This window comes from Borostomias antarcticus (genome assembly GCF_949987555.1).
Source record: "Borostomias antarcticus genome assembly, chromosome: 18".
NCBI classification, from domain to species: domain Eukaryota; kingdom Metazoa; phylum Chordata; class Actinopteri; order Stomiiformes; family Stomiidae; genus Borostomias; species Borostomias antarcticus.
Window position 1 is genome coordinate 7800085 of NC_140251.1, and position 19363 is coordinate 7819447.

At 46.3% G+C, this 19363-nt stretch overlaps 3 protein-coding genes across 3 annotated transcripts; 2 read left to right on the forward strand and 1 right to left on the reverse strand.

The window, feature by feature from the left end:
• Window positions 1-623: 623 nt before the first annotated feature.
• On the reverse strand, window positions 624-6657 carry LOC311320706 (uncharacterized protein). Its single transcript, XM_084452521.1, has 13 exons — window positions 6559-6657; window positions 5585-6280; window positions 4953-5012; window positions 4794-4846; window positions 4546-4690; window positions 4176-4291; window positions 3906-4037; window positions 3260-3488; window positions 3038-3173; window positions 2813-2927; window positions 2127-2238; window positions 1383-1495; window positions 624-907 (listed from the first exon to the last, which is right to left on the reverse strand). The coding sequence occupies exons 1-13, from the start codon at window positions 6571-6573 to the stop codon at window positions 838-840; spliced, it is 1992 nt and encodes a 663-aa protein (XP_084308647.1). The 5' UTR covers window positions 6574-6657; the 3' UTR covers window positions 624-837.
• Window positions 6658-7894: 1237 nt separating this feature from the next.
• ch25hl1.2 (cholesterol 25-hydroxylase like 1, tandem duplicate 2) lies at window positions 7895-8734 on the forward strand (the record flags this gene model as incomplete). The annotated part of the gene is made up of 1 exon (XM_084452524.1): window positions 7895-8734. One exon carries the CDS (start codon window positions 7895-7897, stop codon window positions 8732-8734), a length of 840 nt encoding a protein of 279 aa, XP_084308650.1.
• Window positions 8735-13985: 5251 nt separating this feature from the next.
• Window positions 13986-17929, forward strand: LOC311320712 (tripartite motif-containing protein 16-like protein). Its single transcript, XM_084452527.1, has 6 exons — window positions 13986-14352; window positions 15844-15939; window positions 16198-16431; window positions 16569-16752; window positions 16987-17046; window positions 17166-17929. The coding sequence occupies exons 1-6, from the start codon at window positions 14020-14022 to the stop codon at window positions 17684-17686; spliced, it is 1428 nt and encodes a 475-aa protein (XP_084308653.1). The 5' UTR covers window positions 13986-14019; the 3' UTR covers window positions 17687-17929.
• Window positions 17930-19363: the final 1434 nt, after the last annotated feature.

The following is a 19363-nucleotide window of genomic DNA, read 5'->3' on the forward strand; positions in this document are numbered from 1 at the left end:
CAATCACACGTTCTGTAATCTAACTTTATTGTGGGTTTATGAGGGATTTATAGTTTGTGAACCAGCCAAACTGATCTCAATCATAACTACTTTATACCAGAGTCAAACTTCCCAGATATCGTCTATCTCTACACAGGAAGCAGGACCGGATTGTTCGATGAACTCAGTTCTATGAATTGTTCATAACTGTTGCTGTACTTTTGTGTGTACCGTCTGCATCCACAGAATTCCTTTCAATAAAACTATTCATTCCAGAATGAACTCATTGGACATGTAATGTTTCTGGGAACAGAAAGACCAGCAGTCGGTACTGTATCTGGAGCACAGCTTCAGGGTCAAGAGGACGGCTGCTGAAATATCATGAAAACATGACCTGAGTCCTTGAGAAATACTAACACCTCAACTCAGATGCCATCAGACAGTCTTACTCTGGAGTTACAGTAGGAGCTTCTGCATCTGTCTCAACCAACTCTGTACATCAGACCCCCTTCTATACTGTACATACAGTACTGGTGTATATTGGAATCACTCAATCTCACAAGCTGGATAACAATAGGAATTTCATTTATTTGAGAATGGTAAATGGACTGCACTTATATAGCCCTTTTATCCAAAGCGCTTTACAATGAAGGCCTCTCATTCACCCATTGACACACACATATATACACACCAATGACGGCAGCTGCCAGCTACGATCACGGGATGACCAGCTCTACCTCCTGAGCTACAGCCGTCCCTCAATTTCACTGAAGAAAAATGTGAAGTGTTTCTCTTGAATCAGAATGCAAGAGTGATCATGAATCACTACCATAATACTAACATCTCATCTCTCTTCAATCACTTCTTCTCGCTGGCTGCTTTCCTTGAGATCGTCTTGCTTGTGTTGGCATACTTATGTCGATCATTTCTGTGAACGAGGAAAAAAATACATTGTTGTATAAAATTGGGTTCAAGAATCACTTAAAGGACCATACCAGTCTAAATATGATTTGATCTCCTAAAACTAGTCATCCAACTTATATCACATTACCGCAATTCATTTTCCGAAGTAAAGCTCACATGAAAAGATATTTCCATTTTCGCGTTTTACTTACATTTCAAAAGTTGAACGTGATGGCTTCAAACCTATTTTTAAATTGATGAAATTAAACTTAGATTTTGAAATGTAAGTAAAATGTGAAAATGCAAATATCTTTTAACGTGAGCTTTGCTTCGGAAGATTGACTGCGGTAATGTGATATACGTTGGGTGACTAGTTTAAGGAGCTCAAATCATATTTAGACCGGTATGGTCCTTTAACCAGTGTGTACAGTACATGCTGAGAGCATTCTGGTGGAGTGTGTGGAAGCCTGCTTGCGTGACCTACAGTAGAGGTACAGTACCTGCTCATTTTGACTTTGCTCCTACAGCCCAGGCCGCCCTCCCAGTGGCTGGTGTGTGCTCCACGGGTCATCATGCCTCCACAGGCGACGCAGGCCTTCCCGTTGCTGTACGGCTGCAGAGGGCAGACAGGACCCAAGATCAGCGATCAGCCTCTGTCCTGTCTGCTCTATTAATGGTGCGTTCTTTTATAACTGGGAGGTGGCAAATTGCAACTTGCTACTAGGAATTATTAAATAAAACACCGCATGAACTCGCCCTTCCTCGTCGCAAATTCGGATATGTTTCTCAGCCCCCAGTTGCTCGAATGCACTAGATATAACTAGGTAACTGTGATATAATGGTATATAGCTCGAATGCACACAGGTCGGAGGTAGGTATTTTGCCACTTGCGACTTGCCACCTCCGACCACAAACGAATGCACCATAATACCTCCATGGTCCTGACTCACAACCACAGCCAACAACCAAGACGCTCTTTAAAAACAGAGGACTGGAGATGGTACGTGACTGTATGGGATAGGCTAAAAAGTTCTCAAGAGGCAGAAGGTCATTAGTTCATTAGTTAGCGAACAACAAGAGTGCAAAGTGGGACAGGTAGAATATGTAGTGTTGTGAGATGGTGAGGTAGATAGACGCCAGCGGTTAGACGGCGAGGAGCGAGGAGTGCTTCAGTAAAGGGAGGAGGGAGAAGCCTTGACCGTGCCGTGAACCGCATTGATAAAGTGCCGCCTTATCTGTCTGACCTGCTCTTTGGCACAGTGACCACAGATCATCCTGGTCGCCAGCTCCATGGGGTGATCCTGGTCCTCGTCGTGGCACACGTCACAGGGGTAGGCACGGCCGCAGCACGGGAACCTGACGGTGCCAACAGACACACAGAGATGTCCCTCACTGGTACCGTTCTCCTTCGCAAGTGCGGTAAACAAGTAAGGAATAACGTATGGCTAGCCGCCGGTCATTATCGGAAAATTAAGAGCCCGACTGTGCGTGCAGACTCTTATTTTTCAATAATGACCAGCTGGCCATACGTTATCCTGCTTTTTACACAGCTACTTAGCAACAGTATTAATACTAATACTATAGGCCTACACTTTTTATTTCACCACCGATTTTGTTGAATGTTAGCTAGATAACAACAGTTATTACTTGTGTTATTACTTGTGTTTCACTGTGTTTTTTGTGCAGCACTTTGGTAACCTTGTGTTTGTAAATGTGCTATAGGCAATAAATAAAGTGGATTGAATTGGACAGTTTAACAGCGTTGCCCCTAGCAGCAGCCAATATTGCTCCGTTGCCCTGTATGTCGGTCAGTTAATCGAGAAATAACTGACTGGCAGAACGTGTCGTTTGTCCAATCAGAATCGAGTATTTCAGAGAGCCGTGTAATAAATCCAGTACAGGTGTTTAGAAATGAGAGCAACAGGATCACCTCAGCCAGCGATGGCTCTGTTTGTAGTGCCTGCAGGCTCCATTCCCAGGCAGCGGTTTTCCCAGCTGGACTGCCGGATCTCTGACCGTCTGCCGGTAGTTCAGAGCAGACCGTCCTGCATACGGAACAACAGGTGACAGGTGACAGATAAGCCTCCCAAGACCGAGGAGCTCAAATAGAAAGTCAACCTCTCAGGGGAACCTTGTTGTTCCTCCCAGGGGCCACCGTGAAGGGCGCTCTGACCTGGCTGGTCTCTAGAACGCGGCTGGATGTACTGGAACCGCGTGGCGTCGACCAGGATGCTAAGTTTGCTGTGGCAGTGCTGGCAGCTGACGTCCTTACTCTGACCGTACGAAAGGTTCTGAGGAGACCCGAATGTGGAATTCAGAACCCATCACAATTCAAAGTGGTTCTAACCTTGATGACTTCACAAACGTAGAAGCCCACCTGCACAGGGCCCTCCTGGGAGCAGTCGAGGCAGCCCACGGCGAGCTGGCAGTCCTGGAGGACCAGGTCCACTGGGGCGGCGTTGCTCAGGTCCAGGTAGCCCAGTACGTCGCAGTAGCGGTGGAGCATGCTGGGCCTGAAGGCGGCGCTGATCCCCGCGTTACACTTCTCACACTGGGCCGAGCAGGGCGTCCGTCCACTCAGGGTCAGGTCCGCGGTCACCTTACACCTGCGGACGACACACGCACGCACACACACACAGACACGGATCACAGCGATCATCAAGTCCGTTAGAAAATCAAATCAGATCAAACTTTATTCCTATAGTTTCATACACAGAGGCGACACAATGCGCTTTACAGAGAGCAAAGGGGGGATGGAGTAGGTCCCACCCCTACATTTTCCAGAGGGAAGAAAAAAAACAGTTCATCCAGGAGTCGAAATAGGTGAGGTGTAAAAATTCTTCCCTGGACCTCTCTCAACGAGTCGATCGAGCAAGCTCCTAGAAAATGTTTAAATCTATCGGCTAGGAACATTTCACAGAGCACTAAACATGGAATAAGGGGGGTGTCAATAATATCAGATGAGCGATGGAGAGTGTACGGAGTGCGGGACGTCGGGGGCGGGCCCTGGCCGGCGCGCTCACCGGCTGCACTGCAGACACACGGTGACCTGTCTGGCGACCACGGTGGCCGTGGTGTCCCCCAGCCTCAGACCCAGCAGCTTCACCTCCGTCCCCCGCCGCGGGTCGCCACTCCTGACGTTCTCCACCGGGCCGCTGTCGCCCCGTTCTCGGACAGCACCGCCGCCCGCGTCCCCTTCCTCCTTCTCTTCCACGGTTGCTTCCCCCTCCCCTTCCCCCTTCCACTCCTCCCCCTCCTCCTCCTCCTCCTCCTCTTCCTCCCCCTCCTGGGGCTTGTGTGTCCCGGCAGTGTCGGTGCTGCTGGAGGGTTCCCTGCACGCTGCTGCCTGGAGATGCTGGTATGGCACGAACTGGAATCCCGACCTCGCTACCTCAATGTCTTTCTTCAGCTGTGGAAAGAAGGTGATAAACCAGTGTCCAACAGTATCCTCAAGTATCAAATATCAGGCAGGTTCTGCAGATAACCCGTGAGCTGTTGGAATCCTCCTGGAGCAGAAATAGAGCTAGCCTCAAGCCTGCCACCTGCTGGCATAATGCACTAGTTACACTACACAACACTGGTGTACAAGTGTCACTAGTTACACAACACAACACTGGTGTAAAGGTAGTTACAATACACAACCCTGGTGTCCAGGTGTCTGACCTGCCTGGCTCCCTCGGTGAACAGCTTCTCCAAACTCCGGTCCAGCCAGCGAAGGAAGGGCCGGAAGAGCAGCTCCACCTTCCCCATCAGCTGGTTGGTGGCGTGTTTAGCCTGCAGCCACTCCAGTGAGGCCTGCTGCACATGGCTGTAGAAATAAACACAAGCATGTGGAAATGGAACAGGATTGGCACGCATCAAACAGTTATGTAACTGCATGATGTCACTAAATTAGCTACAGTTCCTCTCACCTCGCCATGACGGAGGGTAGGTCCTGGTCCCCCGGTATATCTATAGTAAAAACCTTAAAAAAAAAAAAAGAAGTCAATAATAAGCCTAGCCTTGAGGTCTTGAATATAAAATCAAACATTTGATATCAGTCGTAATGAAGTAGAGACGCGTGTGCTCACCTCTTGGGGGTACTTCTCTGGGAAGCTCACCATAACATCAATTTCTTTCAGGTCAAAAGGCTGTGAAACAGAGCAGGTAATCAACATGTTTTTACAAGCACTTTACCACAAGGTAGCATTACCAAGACGCTCATAAAATCAAACCAGGGGCGAAATGTTACGGCCAGTAATGATTAACACACAACGCTCAGTAGCCTAACCATCCGGGAGAAAAAGGAGCCAGATTGAAGGCATATCTGTTGGTCCTTTCCAGGGACAAATCTCTGACATAATGTGAGATGGGAAATGTGATATAGTATATTACTGTACAATGGCCAACAATTGACTTTTGTTGTCTTTGATTAATGGACCAATGTTAATGGGACAAAAGTACTGACCCTAAAACTATTTTTGACAAGTTCCAGCGATATACAGGAAGAGCAAAATTATTTCACATTTCTGTGAAAAGCTTTTAGATCCTGCTTGACCCTTTAACATCATTTGGAGATCGTACTCCATTAAAGTACACGGTATGTGGTTATCCATCATCACTGGTTTATTATCATGTTGAAAACAGCTCCTGGTGTAGGCTAGGTAATATAGCTGAGAAGCTTGACTGTGACCTTGCGGGGTATCAGGAAAAACGCCATTACCCAGTCTGGGTCTGTGGCCTCGACTGTGACCCTGTAGAAAGTAACTTTGCCGTCACTCCGCTCCTGCACAATGAGCCGCTCTTTGGGAAAGCGCTTCATCAACTGCTTAATCTCAGTGTCGCGCAGCTCCTTGGCGAGAGGGTCTGTCAGGTCGCAGAGTTTGACTTCCTGGAGGGTACTAGGGCGGGGAGGGGCGGGTGTCCTCTGCCTGGCTCTGCCGTCGTCCCCGGGTACAGTCTGGGCGTCCACCAGGGAGAGCTGCTCCGGGTGCCAGAAACGACACTTATCCTCCATGGTGCAGAAGCCAGAGAGGAAATAGCGACATGGTCGGCGGTTGGCTCCCTGGCGTTTGCCGGGCCCGGTCCTGAGGCTGGAGAGTGGCCCGTCGCCTACATCTCCTCCTGGACCAGACTTCATGTCCTGAAGGGTGACCCCAGGGGTGCTGTGAAGAACTGCCCCTCCATGTCTCTCCTGTTCCAACCTCCTGTTAGTCCTGCTTTCCAGCTTACACTGGACAGGAACATCTCCCTTCTGATGGAGGAAGCGGCACTTCCTCCCAAAGTTACAGTGCCGTCCCTGTGAGAAGAATCGGCACACCTGTTGGGGGCCACCTAGTGCTCTGCCTGTCTCATCCTGGTTCTCTTTTTCCCTGTGAGACAGAGGGACAGATTCCCCATGGTTCTCCATTGCTGATGCCTGGAAAAATGTTTGAATAATTAACATCAAGACATGTATCCCTAAATCATCAATCTACATGGCACTGAAAACTTGTAATTTGGTGCTAGATAGTGAATTTAGATCTTCGTGTGCACACGCGATATCAGAGAAATATGACACTTTCACATGCAAATCTGATTTCTAGCCACGTTGGTTCTGAAATGTTGACAGTTTTGTGAAGCGTCTTGTCCCATTTAACAAAATTAGCACTAACACCTGTCCTGAGTTGGGTAGCAAGTAGTAGGATTGTACAATACCTCAAAGCTGCTCATGGAGGATGTTCCTAAATTGTTTATACTGTGGCCTCAGTGACATCCGAGCATGCGATTAATAGGCTACTAATAGCAATCGCCGACTCTTTACGGTACTACCATGGAGGTAGAGTACTACTGATCAGACTTCCTTTAGCTAACGTTGAAGGGGTGGCCAGAACATGTTTGTACGTTATCGCCCCCTCCTGTCGTGGAGGGTATAGCAAGGCTCCTGGTGATGCTGCCACATGCTGGTGGGAGAGATTTTTATTCTGGAATAAAGGTGATAGGTGATTGCTAAACTACTAGGAGCTAACTTTGCAGATCCTATCGCTATGCTAAATTAAGGGGCTGCCTACTAAGGCAGCATTTACGTAAGCATTTGCCCTTGGCCTTCCTCCCTTATAAATTATGTCAAATTAGGAGAGATGGAAATTATGGGAGAATGTGGAATTTACCACTGCATGCATCTACATTTCATAATCATGTAGGCCTACCCAAGAGTGAGATTAATCAATACAGTTTGAACAGACAACGAACTGTCCATCTTTAGCTAATACATTCAATAGGATATTTGCAAACACCGGCGACTCTTTGTGCACTCAAGCAGAGATACAGCAGGAGTCCCAAACATTCAGAGCACACAGACATTCCTATACATGTTTACCATAACTAGGTCGTGCTGACTAGCTACACTCTAAGCTAGGAAGGAAGGACCAAATATGGTCCTCTAAGCTAGGTCAAATGAGCAGAGTCAAGCAGGTAAATAACTGTTATTCACAGAGCTGGCGCTTAAACTCAAAACATAGACAGGATGGCTTGAGCAAAAGGGCCCCTTACAGTTAGACGAGAAATGGTTTACCTTAAACAGTTATCCCTGTCTGGAATCACACACACAGTAAAATGGTTTAATCAGTTACAACATTAATACTTATTATTATTATTATTATTATTAGTAGTAGTAGTAGTAGTAGTAGGCCTAGTAGTAGTAGTAGTAGTAGTAGTAGTTGAATTGGTGATCATCTCTAAGGTCAAAATTTACCATCACAACGGTTTACAAGGTTCAGAGCATTTATGAAAATATCCAATGTTCAAACATACAAATGAGCTAATGGACACATGCAGTCTGCGCTGACGAGATCTACTAGGGTGTACGGGTACTGTAGGCCTATGTATGAATAATTAACTGCTCGGTGTTAGTTGATAGCCTACTGTACCACGACAAAGGTGCAAGACAACACTCAGTGGCAGGACTAACAGTCTCAACTGGTCTTTTCAACTATCTCTTACTCTATATTTTAAACAATCCCAGATAGAAGTTTTTATTTTTTTCCATTCCCATATGGATCACCATGGTACATATGCAGACCTTTGGAAAGCCTACCAAGGAAATGACTCCTTGCTACAGCCTCTATGGGACAACTTGCGACTCGATCACAGGGACTGCCTGAGATCTCCACTTTTCCCCATAATTTTGACTGTCTCTTCATACTTTGTGTTCTGCCTCCCCTTCCTCATCTGCGACATCATGGGGGACAGGTGGCCCTGGGTGCAGCGGTTCAAGATCCAGCCCAGCAAGCGCCCGACAGCCTCGATGCTGCTCCACTGTGCAGGCGTCACCCTGCACAACCATGTACTCCTCGTGCTTCCAGCGACGGTGGCTCAGTGGGCATGGAGACCGCCGGTACCGCTGCCTGACCAAGCCCCATCCTTACTGGAGCTCGTCGCCGGCGTGACAGGGAATCTCCTACTCTTTGATTTCCAGTACTTCATCTGGCACCTGCTGCACCACAGGGTCCGCTGGCTGTATGTCACCTTCCACGCAGTCCACCACAGCTACTCAGCTCCCTTCGTTCTGGCGACCCAGTGCCTGGGCGGGTGGGAGCTGGTCACCGTGGGCTTCTGGACCACCCTGAACCCAGTCATCCTGAGGTGTCACCTCCTCACCACATGGGTCTTTATGGTGGTACACGTCTACGTGTCTGTCGAGGATCACTGTGGATATGATTTCCCCTGGTCAACATCTCGTCTGATACCTTTCGGTATTTATGGAGGACCCAGCAAACATGATGTGCACCATCAGAAACCCAACACTAACTTTGCTCCTCACTTCAGCCACTGGGATAAAATATTTGGAACACATGCTGATTTCTGCTTCTCTTCTCCTGACAGAGTAGGCTAGTAGCCTAAGTCACTGTATGATTTAAACCTGGTGAAGTTCCTTAAAAAGTAGCTTGTACCAGTAGAAACAAGATTCAAGATTCCTTTTATTTGTCACATGTAATGTACGGTGTAGTCACAGTGAAATGTTGCTGCCAGTAGCACCTGTATGATCTTAAAGAGTACCAGTAATCACTGTATGATTTAAACCTGGTGAAGCTTGTGAAATGTATATTGGCATCAACTATTTGCATTTGTTTTGTATTTGTTTGCCATTTGTTCATATTAAGTAGCCTAATATTTGTGTGCAATGGAAACAATTACATGGTAAAACACTGATGTCTGCATGGTGTCAGATTATTCTGCTTGGAAATGAATCCAAGTTTCAGAAAATGGTTACGGTTTCAGTTGTTAATAATATATGCTTTGACCCAGGTTTCTGTCCCGGGCAGAGCTGAAGTGTCAAGGTTATTGTCTTGTTAGGGTATCAGGCCTTCGCCTGTAATGCAGTTCTGTTACCTTGGAGCACTATGGACACCAACTAGGCTAAATACTGTACATCTGTAACCGAGGGAGACCAGGGTTCGTTTCCCACCCAGGAATCGATTCCCACCCAGGGCATGCCGAAAAGTATGGGTTACACATCTGCTATCACTCCATCTTAGCCCATTTTATTAACTTACAGTATCTGTCTTGGTACCTGTTGGAGCAATCAGTAATTGTCGATTTAGTCCATTATATGCCTGTCTCCCACCAGAACATAGTAGACATGTGGTGATCGGCAAGTGCCGTTGGAATGATAGCTAGTTGGGTGGACAATAGAACACACTAATGTTAGGCAAAACTGAGCAATTGAGCAAAGAGAAGAAAACGCACAGCGGGATTATTCAGAGAGGTGCTAGTAGTGGCAAATAGATATAGAAATAAGAAAGAAATCACCTCAGGTCTAGATGCAAAACCAGGCCAGGTCCACCTGGCTTATGTGCATGGCTGGCTAGTTTTAGTGCAGGACTGGTAGGACGGAAGCTAGTCATGTTACTGAAATAGCTGTGAATTAAAATGACAGAAAACTAACCACAGGTTCGAGGTCTTTCGCCTCAGCGTGACGTAACGACCGCCACCGCATTCACTGCCACCGAGATCTGCGCTCAGTGCTTGAACGTAGCCTACCGATAACCATGCGAACCCCTTCGCGCCTCTTCGTTCATTCCCGCGACGTCCGCGTATGTTCTCCCCATGGTTCTCCCTGTACCTCTGCCACGGAGGGCATGGGCGTGTTATGTACATGCTACAGCTATAATAAATAATCCCGAGGGATTGACGTTTGCATTTGTGGTTATGTTATGTACACTGGATGCTCTAGATTGAGTCATTCAGGTGTCGGATGGCTTGCGAGAAGAAGTGTTTATCCCATCCTCCAGGGGAAGCCATCGTTCATGGCGCCCGGGGACCAAGTCCTGGTCAGGGACCGGACGGAGTGAAGAGCATCTGTTCCTTTCAGGAGAACATGCAAAGTCCACAGAGAAAGGCCCGGAGACCTGCTGTGAGGCGACAGTACAAGGCAGGTATAATGCACGTAAGCGACTTTGGGGTTCAGTGTCTTGCTCAAGGACACTTCCGAGCGAACCGGGGACTTTGCGATCCCCAACCGGCCGCTCTACCTCCCGAGCTAGGCCCTATGTGCCGCCCCGGCAATCACTCCATATCAATCATGTGGGCCTACATGTCGGACGATTTATAGCTTAATCTTTTCTTTAGCACCGCAAGCACATAAATACGAGATATTGTTAACGTTACGCCAACTAGCACGTGTTTTATGGGTAGCCATTGGCATGTTAGCTTTAGCTAGCTAGCCATCTAACGTTTGACTGTTTGACACTGTCAGATAAATCTTCTTAACGCTGTCAAGTGTTGGTGTTTGTTGTTAGTTATCTAGCTAGCTAGTGTAACGTTTTAGACAGGTGTTGAATATAAAGTGGCCACCTGTCTGTTGCCATTGATTAAGATCAAGCCTACAAAAAATCAGCATCGTTAATAAGTTATGATGATGATTATGATTATGATTATGATTACGACGTTTAATTACCCGGCATCCATTTCGTTTGCCGATTATAAAGTTCAAATTCATCCAATTCACTCGTTCAGATAAAACAATTATTTATGCAATGCTGCATTTCAAAAGAATTTAATGGCTTTTATTTGATTCATGAGTAAAAATGACAATTATACTACCAACCGTGACCCTAATTGCGTTGCTATATGTGTGGTATAAATACAGCTGAGTTGAGCTAACGTACCTGTGATTACCAGGTCACGGGTACAGCTACTGTTGGGTGAAGTTAAGGCATTGCCTCTCCTCTCCTTCTGCGTCACGAAAGCTGCAGGTAGGTATTAGGGCAGCGGAAGGATTGGATGCAATGCGCTAAACATTAGTGGGATCTGATTACAACTCGTCAGTTGTTGTTTCTTCTGTCAAAGAAACACAAGAACAGAACAATGTAACGTTATATATCCTATGTAGTAGTGTTAGTTAATAAAGTTAGCTGCTAGCTTTCTGTTGCACCTGTGCTTAACTATCAGCTGGTATGAGGTTGCTTAGCAACGATAAACATTGCTATTGGGCACATGGTTATTGTAAACAGGTTTCTGTAATAGCAAAAATCCTAAATGTGGTCCTAAACTGAGATAAGACATAGACAGAATCTAGCAAGTTAGTTACCAGCTCATAGACGTGCTATCTACTCCAAACCCATTTGTCTGATGATTACAGGGGCTCTGTGCTCCCTCTACTGGCCATCCAGGGATATCCCCTCAGAACTGAGGGTAACTATCTCAACCTCAATTTCAGCCTTTTCCTGGCCTCTTTTCATTAAAAAAATAAATTAAAAAAACATTAACGTGGAGCGGTAGGCTACCACACCATCGGCAAGGCTGCGTATTTCATTCAGATAGTTAGAATTGAACCGATAGGGGCAAGACCAAGCCAGAATTACTGCTGAAAGGGCACACAAAAAAATCTGCAATGATAACATCTTTTGAAAACATCTTTAATACCACGTAAAAGGTTATGGTCAGATGAAGAGAGTGCAGTGAGGAGTTTCCTTCAGTGTCTGCCCTATAGCACACGGCTCAAGTGATTGGCTCTGAACATTCAGATTGTAAGAGGCAAATGTAACTCAAGCAACCCAATTGTTTTCCTCTTACTCTCTTAGGTAACATCTGTTCAGAACCAGTGGAGTGTTATAACCATTAGATTTAGAATGTGTTTAAATGTGAAATATACAAGTAAAATTTTTCTTTAATGTATGTTTTTGTTACAGTTTCTATCAAGACAGTGCTCAAAGCAGATCATGTTCCTGGTGGATCTCCTGTCTCTAGCAGCAGAGTGGCTGGGAGGAGCAGAGAGGAGAGAAGGCTCTGAAGCTGCTGTCATCAGTGTTCAGTTACAGAGCTTCCCCCTTTTATGACTGGGATAATGGTGATGTGGAGTAACAGTACCAATGTGATTTCCTGTTGGACCAGTGCTCCCATGTGAAGGACTGTGACATTCAAACAGGCAGGAGTGTCCTATATATACTGTATATATACAGTAGGCCTAGGCGATATCTGGTCAACTATAACATTAGCTTTCCCAAATTCATAATTCAGAGAGGTAAACCCTGACTAGTAAGTCAATGTTAAAGGGCAATGCTCGTTTTTGACAACCTGGACCTTATTTACGACATATTATAAGAAGTTTGACTCACCGAGATAACTTTGGTGTAGTTCGGAGGCATGTAGAAGAAATTTAAAATCCAGCGCGAGCCAGTATATCCATGTAATGACGGTGATCCGGGCACCGAGAATGCAGTTTCTCAAAATCTATTTTCGGCCGCTAAACGGTTGTTTTCATCAATCAGATTCAACTGTCGATTCATCCAATCTGATTGATGAAAACAACCGTTTAGCGGCCGAAAATAGATTTTGAGAAACTGCATTCTCGGTGCCCGGATCACCGTCATTACATGGATATACTGGCTCGCGCTGGATTTAAAATTTCTTCTACATGCCTCCGAACTACACAAAAGTGATCTCGGTGAGTCAAACTTCTTATAATATGTCGTAAATAAGGTCCAGGTTGTCAAAAACGAGCAATGCCCTTTAACCAGCGATCTGTGTTAGCTAACTAACGTTAGCATGTTAGCTAGCCAAGTCTCCGTCTCATTTCTTTTCCCAACTAACGTTAGCTCAATCTCTCCCCGTCATCCTGCAGTTTGCTCCTCGTTCTCTGATGCAATAGCCAGGGATTACCTCTCCCATTTCTCCTCAGAGCTGCTTCCCTGCTGCGAGCAAATAACTTTCTGATGTCCATCTACAGGAGTAATAGCCTACTGTTTGAGTCAAATTGAAGTCAAAATAAGATCATCAATATTCAGCCAGTTAGCCTATTACTCAAAAATGTACTTTTTAGTCCAGCTGTTCGGTGCCGCCCTCCTTTCATGTCTCTCGTCCATGCTCGTGTGTGACTGAATGTTTTTTCGCGCCGTTAGGGAGTGCTGTGCGCGCGGCGCTCGCGGCCAATGTCATAGGCTACATACTGCGCTTGATAGCCTACTGCCTCGGACGGTCATGTCTATGGCCAATGATCATAAAGTGCGTGCCTAAACTTGTATTTTGGGGTTAAACTGCATTGCCTTGACATTGTGGGTTATTGTCATCAATCTAATTAACCGCGTGTTAAAACTCAAATGTGAAATTTTACTGGGGCACAGCAGATCAATACTGGGGCACGTGCCCCAGTAAAAAGGGTCTAGCGACGCCGATGGTTCTGCTTCTGATAAATCTGCATTTGCTTTCTAAACGCTCTTTACATCAATCAAACTAGAGTTGATGAGCAGGAATACACACAGGACACAGGGATTCAGTACTGTAGAACATGAACAAGATATTTAATATTGCAACAGTTCATATGTGAAGGGTTAATCCCTTCCAGCAGACACCTGACCTCAGTTGAAATGAACAATCAATAAGATATTTTTTGTAGGAAATATCAAGCAAAGGACACAACAATTAGAAATCTCCTTTCTTCTTTCTCTCTCTCTCTCTCTCTCTCTCTCACTCACTCACACACACACGCTCTCTCGCTCTCTCTCTCTAAACCACGCCCCCTGGCAGAACCAGGAAATCTCTTGCTCCTCCCAGTACTCACTCTCTATTCTGAGAAAACGAGTGTTCTTTCCGTCTCTCTCGCTCTCTCTTTCTTTTTCTCTCTCAAACTCTTATCTATCTGCGTCTGTGAGTGAGTGATTGTGTCCCTGACACACCAGCATGGCCCAGCAGGGAGTTCTTTTAGACCAGGACCTGTTCTGCTGTTGTATCTGTCTGGACCTCTTAAAGGATCCAGTCACCCTCCACTGTGGTCACAGCTACTGTAGAAGATGTATCGATAACTGCTGGGACCATGATGAACAGAATGGAATCTACAGCTGCCCCCAGTGCAGACGGAGCTTCACTCCAAGGCCTGTCCTGATGAAGAACACCATGCTGGCTGAGGTGGTGGAGAAGCTGAAGGAGACAGGAGGAGCCCGGGCCGCCCCCTCTGAGCTCCACAAAGAAAGGATTGCTCCTGCTAGCTCGATATTTAGCACAGCGATTGCAACGGTAATATGCCCCAGTTTAGCACGATATCCATAAAAGAGTTTTCTCTAATTATATGCCCGGGCAAACAAGCCCACAACTTTGCCAACTGTGTGCAGTTTTTTGCGCCCATGATTGCAACTAGCCATGTAGGCCTACACGTTCTTGCGCTCGCCTGTCATGACGGTACCTTCGTCTGGCTACAACTGCTGCCATGATCCCTTCGAGCCTGGCAGTACGAGGGGGCTTGGTCAGGCTTTCCCCTCAGTTTTAATTTCAGCCCCCTCAGTTTACTGTAAGTTTAATGTAACGTTACACTAACGTTAGGCCTAGGCTATAGAAAAATAGCAAAAACAAACCACACTTTTTTGCAGAAAATATCAGTTCTGTTTGTTTCTGTGCAAAGCAGCTGGCAGAACTTATTTTTAAATCCGCCTCTATATATATATCGCCCTTAATAACAGAAAAATATCAATTTTATATCATTCAAACTTAACAAGTTCTGAGGAGAGACAGAGGGAGAGAGTGGGCGCTGACTGCTAGCCTGGTACGAACATCCCGTTCTTGCGAGCTCAGCTGAGCGAAGCAGAGAGCACGCTAGATCGGGATAGTCATGCCAGGCTAGCTGACTGCTGAAGTTAATACCAGCTTTTCAAAAGCGGTATTTGCACCTCTCTAACTGTGTGTGGCAGTTAGCTCATGGTCTTTGTTGATCAGACGCAAGGCTTATCTGGGCCAATTTTGCACGAAAGTACCTAATTTACATACATTCAAATGAGCCTGGCGCAGCCGTGGAGCTATTTGCTCATCGGTGCAGTTTGCAAATCTTTTCCCCCCTTTGCGTGTGCTTTGTGGATTGGATGCTATTTTTTTGTTTAATTTGCACAGGGTTTGCTACAAAACCCGCGCAATCCTTTTGTGGATTTGACCCTAGTCTTTGATGATTATTATTTTATATTTGGCTTTCACGAGTTAAAAGTCCAGTCTGAACTCCTATCTGGGCTACATACTGTACAATAAAAAACTACACCGTCACCAAGTGCTGACTCATATCAGGAAATGCAGGAGAACTTTTATGTTGCCCCATCAAAGTGACATCAGACCCAAAACTTTTCCCTCTTCTGACATGTTAGAAGGGGGGATATTGTCCTTCTTTCAGTGCCTGCAGGCAGAACTACAGTAGAGAGTAGCTCATTAATTGATCATCACAAGAGAGAGTCGTCCTACTCATTTTCACTATCAAATACACCTTTGATACCAAGGATGGATACTTGCTTCTATGACGTACCTGTATAAATGACCTATAGTAAATCTTTACCATGTATGTAAACTTAACCTTTAGCCTATAAAGCTACAGCGTACATACCTGTAGTGGACAGTCAGGGGTTGAAGTTTATCTCATGTTTACCAGCTGTACCAATGTTGGTGATACTGTAGCTGTGTTATGACAGAGCTCCAGTACTGTTTCTACTGTAACTTCTAATGTTTTGTTGTAATTTGTGTGTTTATCTCCAGAGAAAGCTGGGTCTGAGTCAGCAGAAAGTCCAGCAGAGAATCCAGGAGAAAGAGAAGGAGCTGAAGGAGGTCCAGCAGGCTGTGGAGTCTCTCCAGGTCAGCATCAGGATGTCAGCTACTCAAGCTATGGTGGAGGGAGATACTTGGCCTTGTGAAACCATCCTGAACTCACCAGCTCTCTTTCAGTTTTCCCTCCGCAGATCAGGATGGTGTTATGAGGCTAGGAGATACCTGTAGGACAGTTATAACTGTCACATTCAGGATTATTGGTTTCACTTGAACTCCTTTCTTTCTTTCTTTCTTTCTTTCTTTCTTTCTTTCTTTCTTTCTTTCTTTCTTTCTTTCTTTGTCCAGCGCTCTGGCCAGGCAGCAGAGCAGGACAGTGAGAGGATCTTCACTGAGCTGATCTGCTCCATTGAGAGAAGGCGCTCTGAGGTGAAGGAGCTGATCAGAGCCCAGCAGAGGGCAGCAGTGAGTGAGGCTGAAGGACTGCTGGAGAGACTGGAGCAGGAGATAGCTGAGCTGAGGAGGAGAGACGCGGAGCTGGAGCAGCTCTCACACACAGAAGACCACATCCACTTCCTCCAGGTACAGTAGCTGGACTCTCCTGGTACCTGACATGTGAACATCAACTGGTTTGGTCTATAGGCCAGCATTATCTGTACACTCGGTATGTATTTTTCCTCGCTCTTTCTCTCTCTCTCTCTCTCTCTCTCTCTCCCCAGAGTTACCAGTCTCTCTCTCTCCAGAGTTACCAGTCTGTTTCCAGTCCCAGTGTATCTTCAGACCTCCCCAGCGTCTCTGTCCCTTCTCTTCAGTTCTTCAGTGATGTGACTAAGGCTGTCTCTGAGCTGAGAGAGAAACTAGAGGACGTGATCAAGGGAGAGTGGTCCAGCATCTCCTTCACAGGTGTGTTGGAGGAGTTTTGAGTAAATTATTCTGTAAAAATATCACTAAAGTACGGAGAGCAACAAGTGATCCTGTCTCGTCCAATAAGAAACAACGTGACCAGAGGAAAGATTTAGGGTTCACAATGAAACACATTGAACACATCTCTGTATACTGTCTACTTGGCTTTAAAATTGATGTGCGTTTGTGTTTGTGTGTGTGTGTGTGCACGTGTGTGTGCGTGCGTGACTGAAGTCTCTTTAGTGGGTGTGTTGTCTCCTCCAGAGCCCAGGACCAGAGCACATTTCTTACATTGTGAGTGTCTGAAGTCTCCACCTCTCTCTGTTGAATGATAAATCAACAATACCAGCTTTAAGGGCGACAGATGTACGGTCATGTTATTAACTCTGATCTGGTCTCTGCTCTGTTCCCAGATTCCTGTCCGCTCACTCTGGACCCAAACACAGCATACAGATCCCTCTCTCTGTCTGGGGAGAACAGGAAGGTGACATATTCAGAGCCGATCCAGTCATATCCTGACCATCCAGACAGATTCACCTGCTGGCCCCAGGTGCTGTGTAGAGAGGCTCTGTCTGGGCGCTGTTACTGGGAGGTGGAATGGAGAGGTGGTGTTATCATAGCAGTCTCATATAAAGACATCAGCAGAAGAGAGAGAAACTCCTCCAGGTTTGGTGACAATAACAAGTCCTGGTGTTTAAGGTGCTCTAGGGATGGTAACAGGTTCAGACATAATAATGTTGAGACTAAACTATCAGGCCCTCTGTCCTCCAGAGTAGGAGTGTACCTAGATCACAAGGCAGGTTCTCTGTCCTTCTACAGCGTCTCTGACACAGTGACCCTCCTCCACAAAGTCCAGACCACATTCACCCAGCCACTCTATCTAGGGCTTATGTGTTGGTATAATGAATGTGCAGAGATTAGTAAACTGTGGTAGAGGGAGGGGGATCCTTCTAGAGGATGGGGGGAGAGGAACGGAACGTTGCCTCTGGCTCAAGTTTGCAACCTCATGAAGCATTTGTTTATAATAGTTGAACTTTGGTTCTTTAATATTGTAACTTCAACTTGATCATTGTATACAATCATTTTGTCATAGATTCATTTATAAACATCTATTATAAAAGATGATATTGTTGATGTACTTTGATACTGTATAAGGGGTCTTTTTTCTCTGTATAATGACTGAATCAGGTATTCATGAATGTTGGTGTTCATGACTGCTGTTTAAATGATTGGTTAGTTGTTTTCTCTCCTACTGTTACCTAAGTGGCTGCTATATTTCATCCTGAAGTAAAGATTAAATAAAGGCATATGAAACTGAAAGACATCTCATTACTGTATGAAAATATATGGTAAGATTGTGCACTCAAATGCAGATGCTCTTTCCCGGTTGCCCGGTTTCTCTGTGGGGGGTGATGTAGTACCCCCACCCTGCCCCCCAGTTGAGGGGTTGGTTCCCCTCCCTATTGTCTCTGTTGTTGGGGTCAGGCACCACCGTCAGAACAGGTTGAGGGAGAGTGTGTTGATGAGTTGGCTAGAGCCCAGCGAGATGACCCGGAGATTAAACGGCTTATTCATCTTAAGCAGAGGACTAGCACTGAGCAGGACCCCCTGCCTTATGGGTCTGAGTTTAAGAAGTATGCACAAGCGTGGGGGCAGCTTCAGATGGAAGGCCAGCGTCTAGTCAGGGTCCCCCTGCTTCACTCAGACGCCGCCCCAAATAGCCAGGTGGTGTTACCTAAAGCGATGGTACCTGAAGTATTGAAAACACTACACAGCACCACCACAGGGGGTCACTTAGGGGTCCAAAAATTGCAGGCCAAAGTCAAAGATCGTTTTTACTGGCCTGGATGGTATGCAGACGTGACACTGTAGACAGTGTATTGACTGTGCTTCTCGGAAAACCCAGGGGAAACATCCTTGTGCCCCTTTGAACCCCTCTGTGACATCCAGACCCTATGAGCGCGTCGCACTAGATATCTTGGGCCCTTTGCCAGAGACTCCGAAAAAGAGCAAATACATCCTGGTGATTGCCGACTATTTCTCTAAATGGACGTTGGAGGCGTTCCCCCTCCCCAACCAAGAAGCCCATTCCATTGCCAAGGTTTTGGCAGAGGAATGGATATGCCGGTTTGGAGCCCCCCGACCCGCATCCACTCAGATCAAGGGAGGAATTTTGAATCCAATCTCTTTCGAGAATTGTGTAAACTTTTGGATGTCAATAAAACCCGTACCTCCCCCTACCATCCACAGTCTGACGGGATGGTTGAGCGTTTTAACTGTACACTATTGTCAATGCTGTCTCTTTTTGTAGATGCTATAACCCAAGGGGGTGGAGCCTCGCCACCACGCCACGGAATCCACAACTCAGTCCTTGAGTGGGCTAGAGGCACACAGTCTTTAATGGTGGGTGCATGGAGATTGCCGGGAGGTCACTGCACTGCTCCCGACCTGCTCTGACCTTAGGGGGCGGAGTCTCGCCACCATCCAAGCTACGGACCCCACAACTCAGCCCTTGAGTGAGCTAGAGACACAGTCATCACCGGTGGGTGCAGTGATTGCCCGGAGGTCAGTGACGTGTACCCAACCAACTCAGACATGAGGGGGCGGAGTC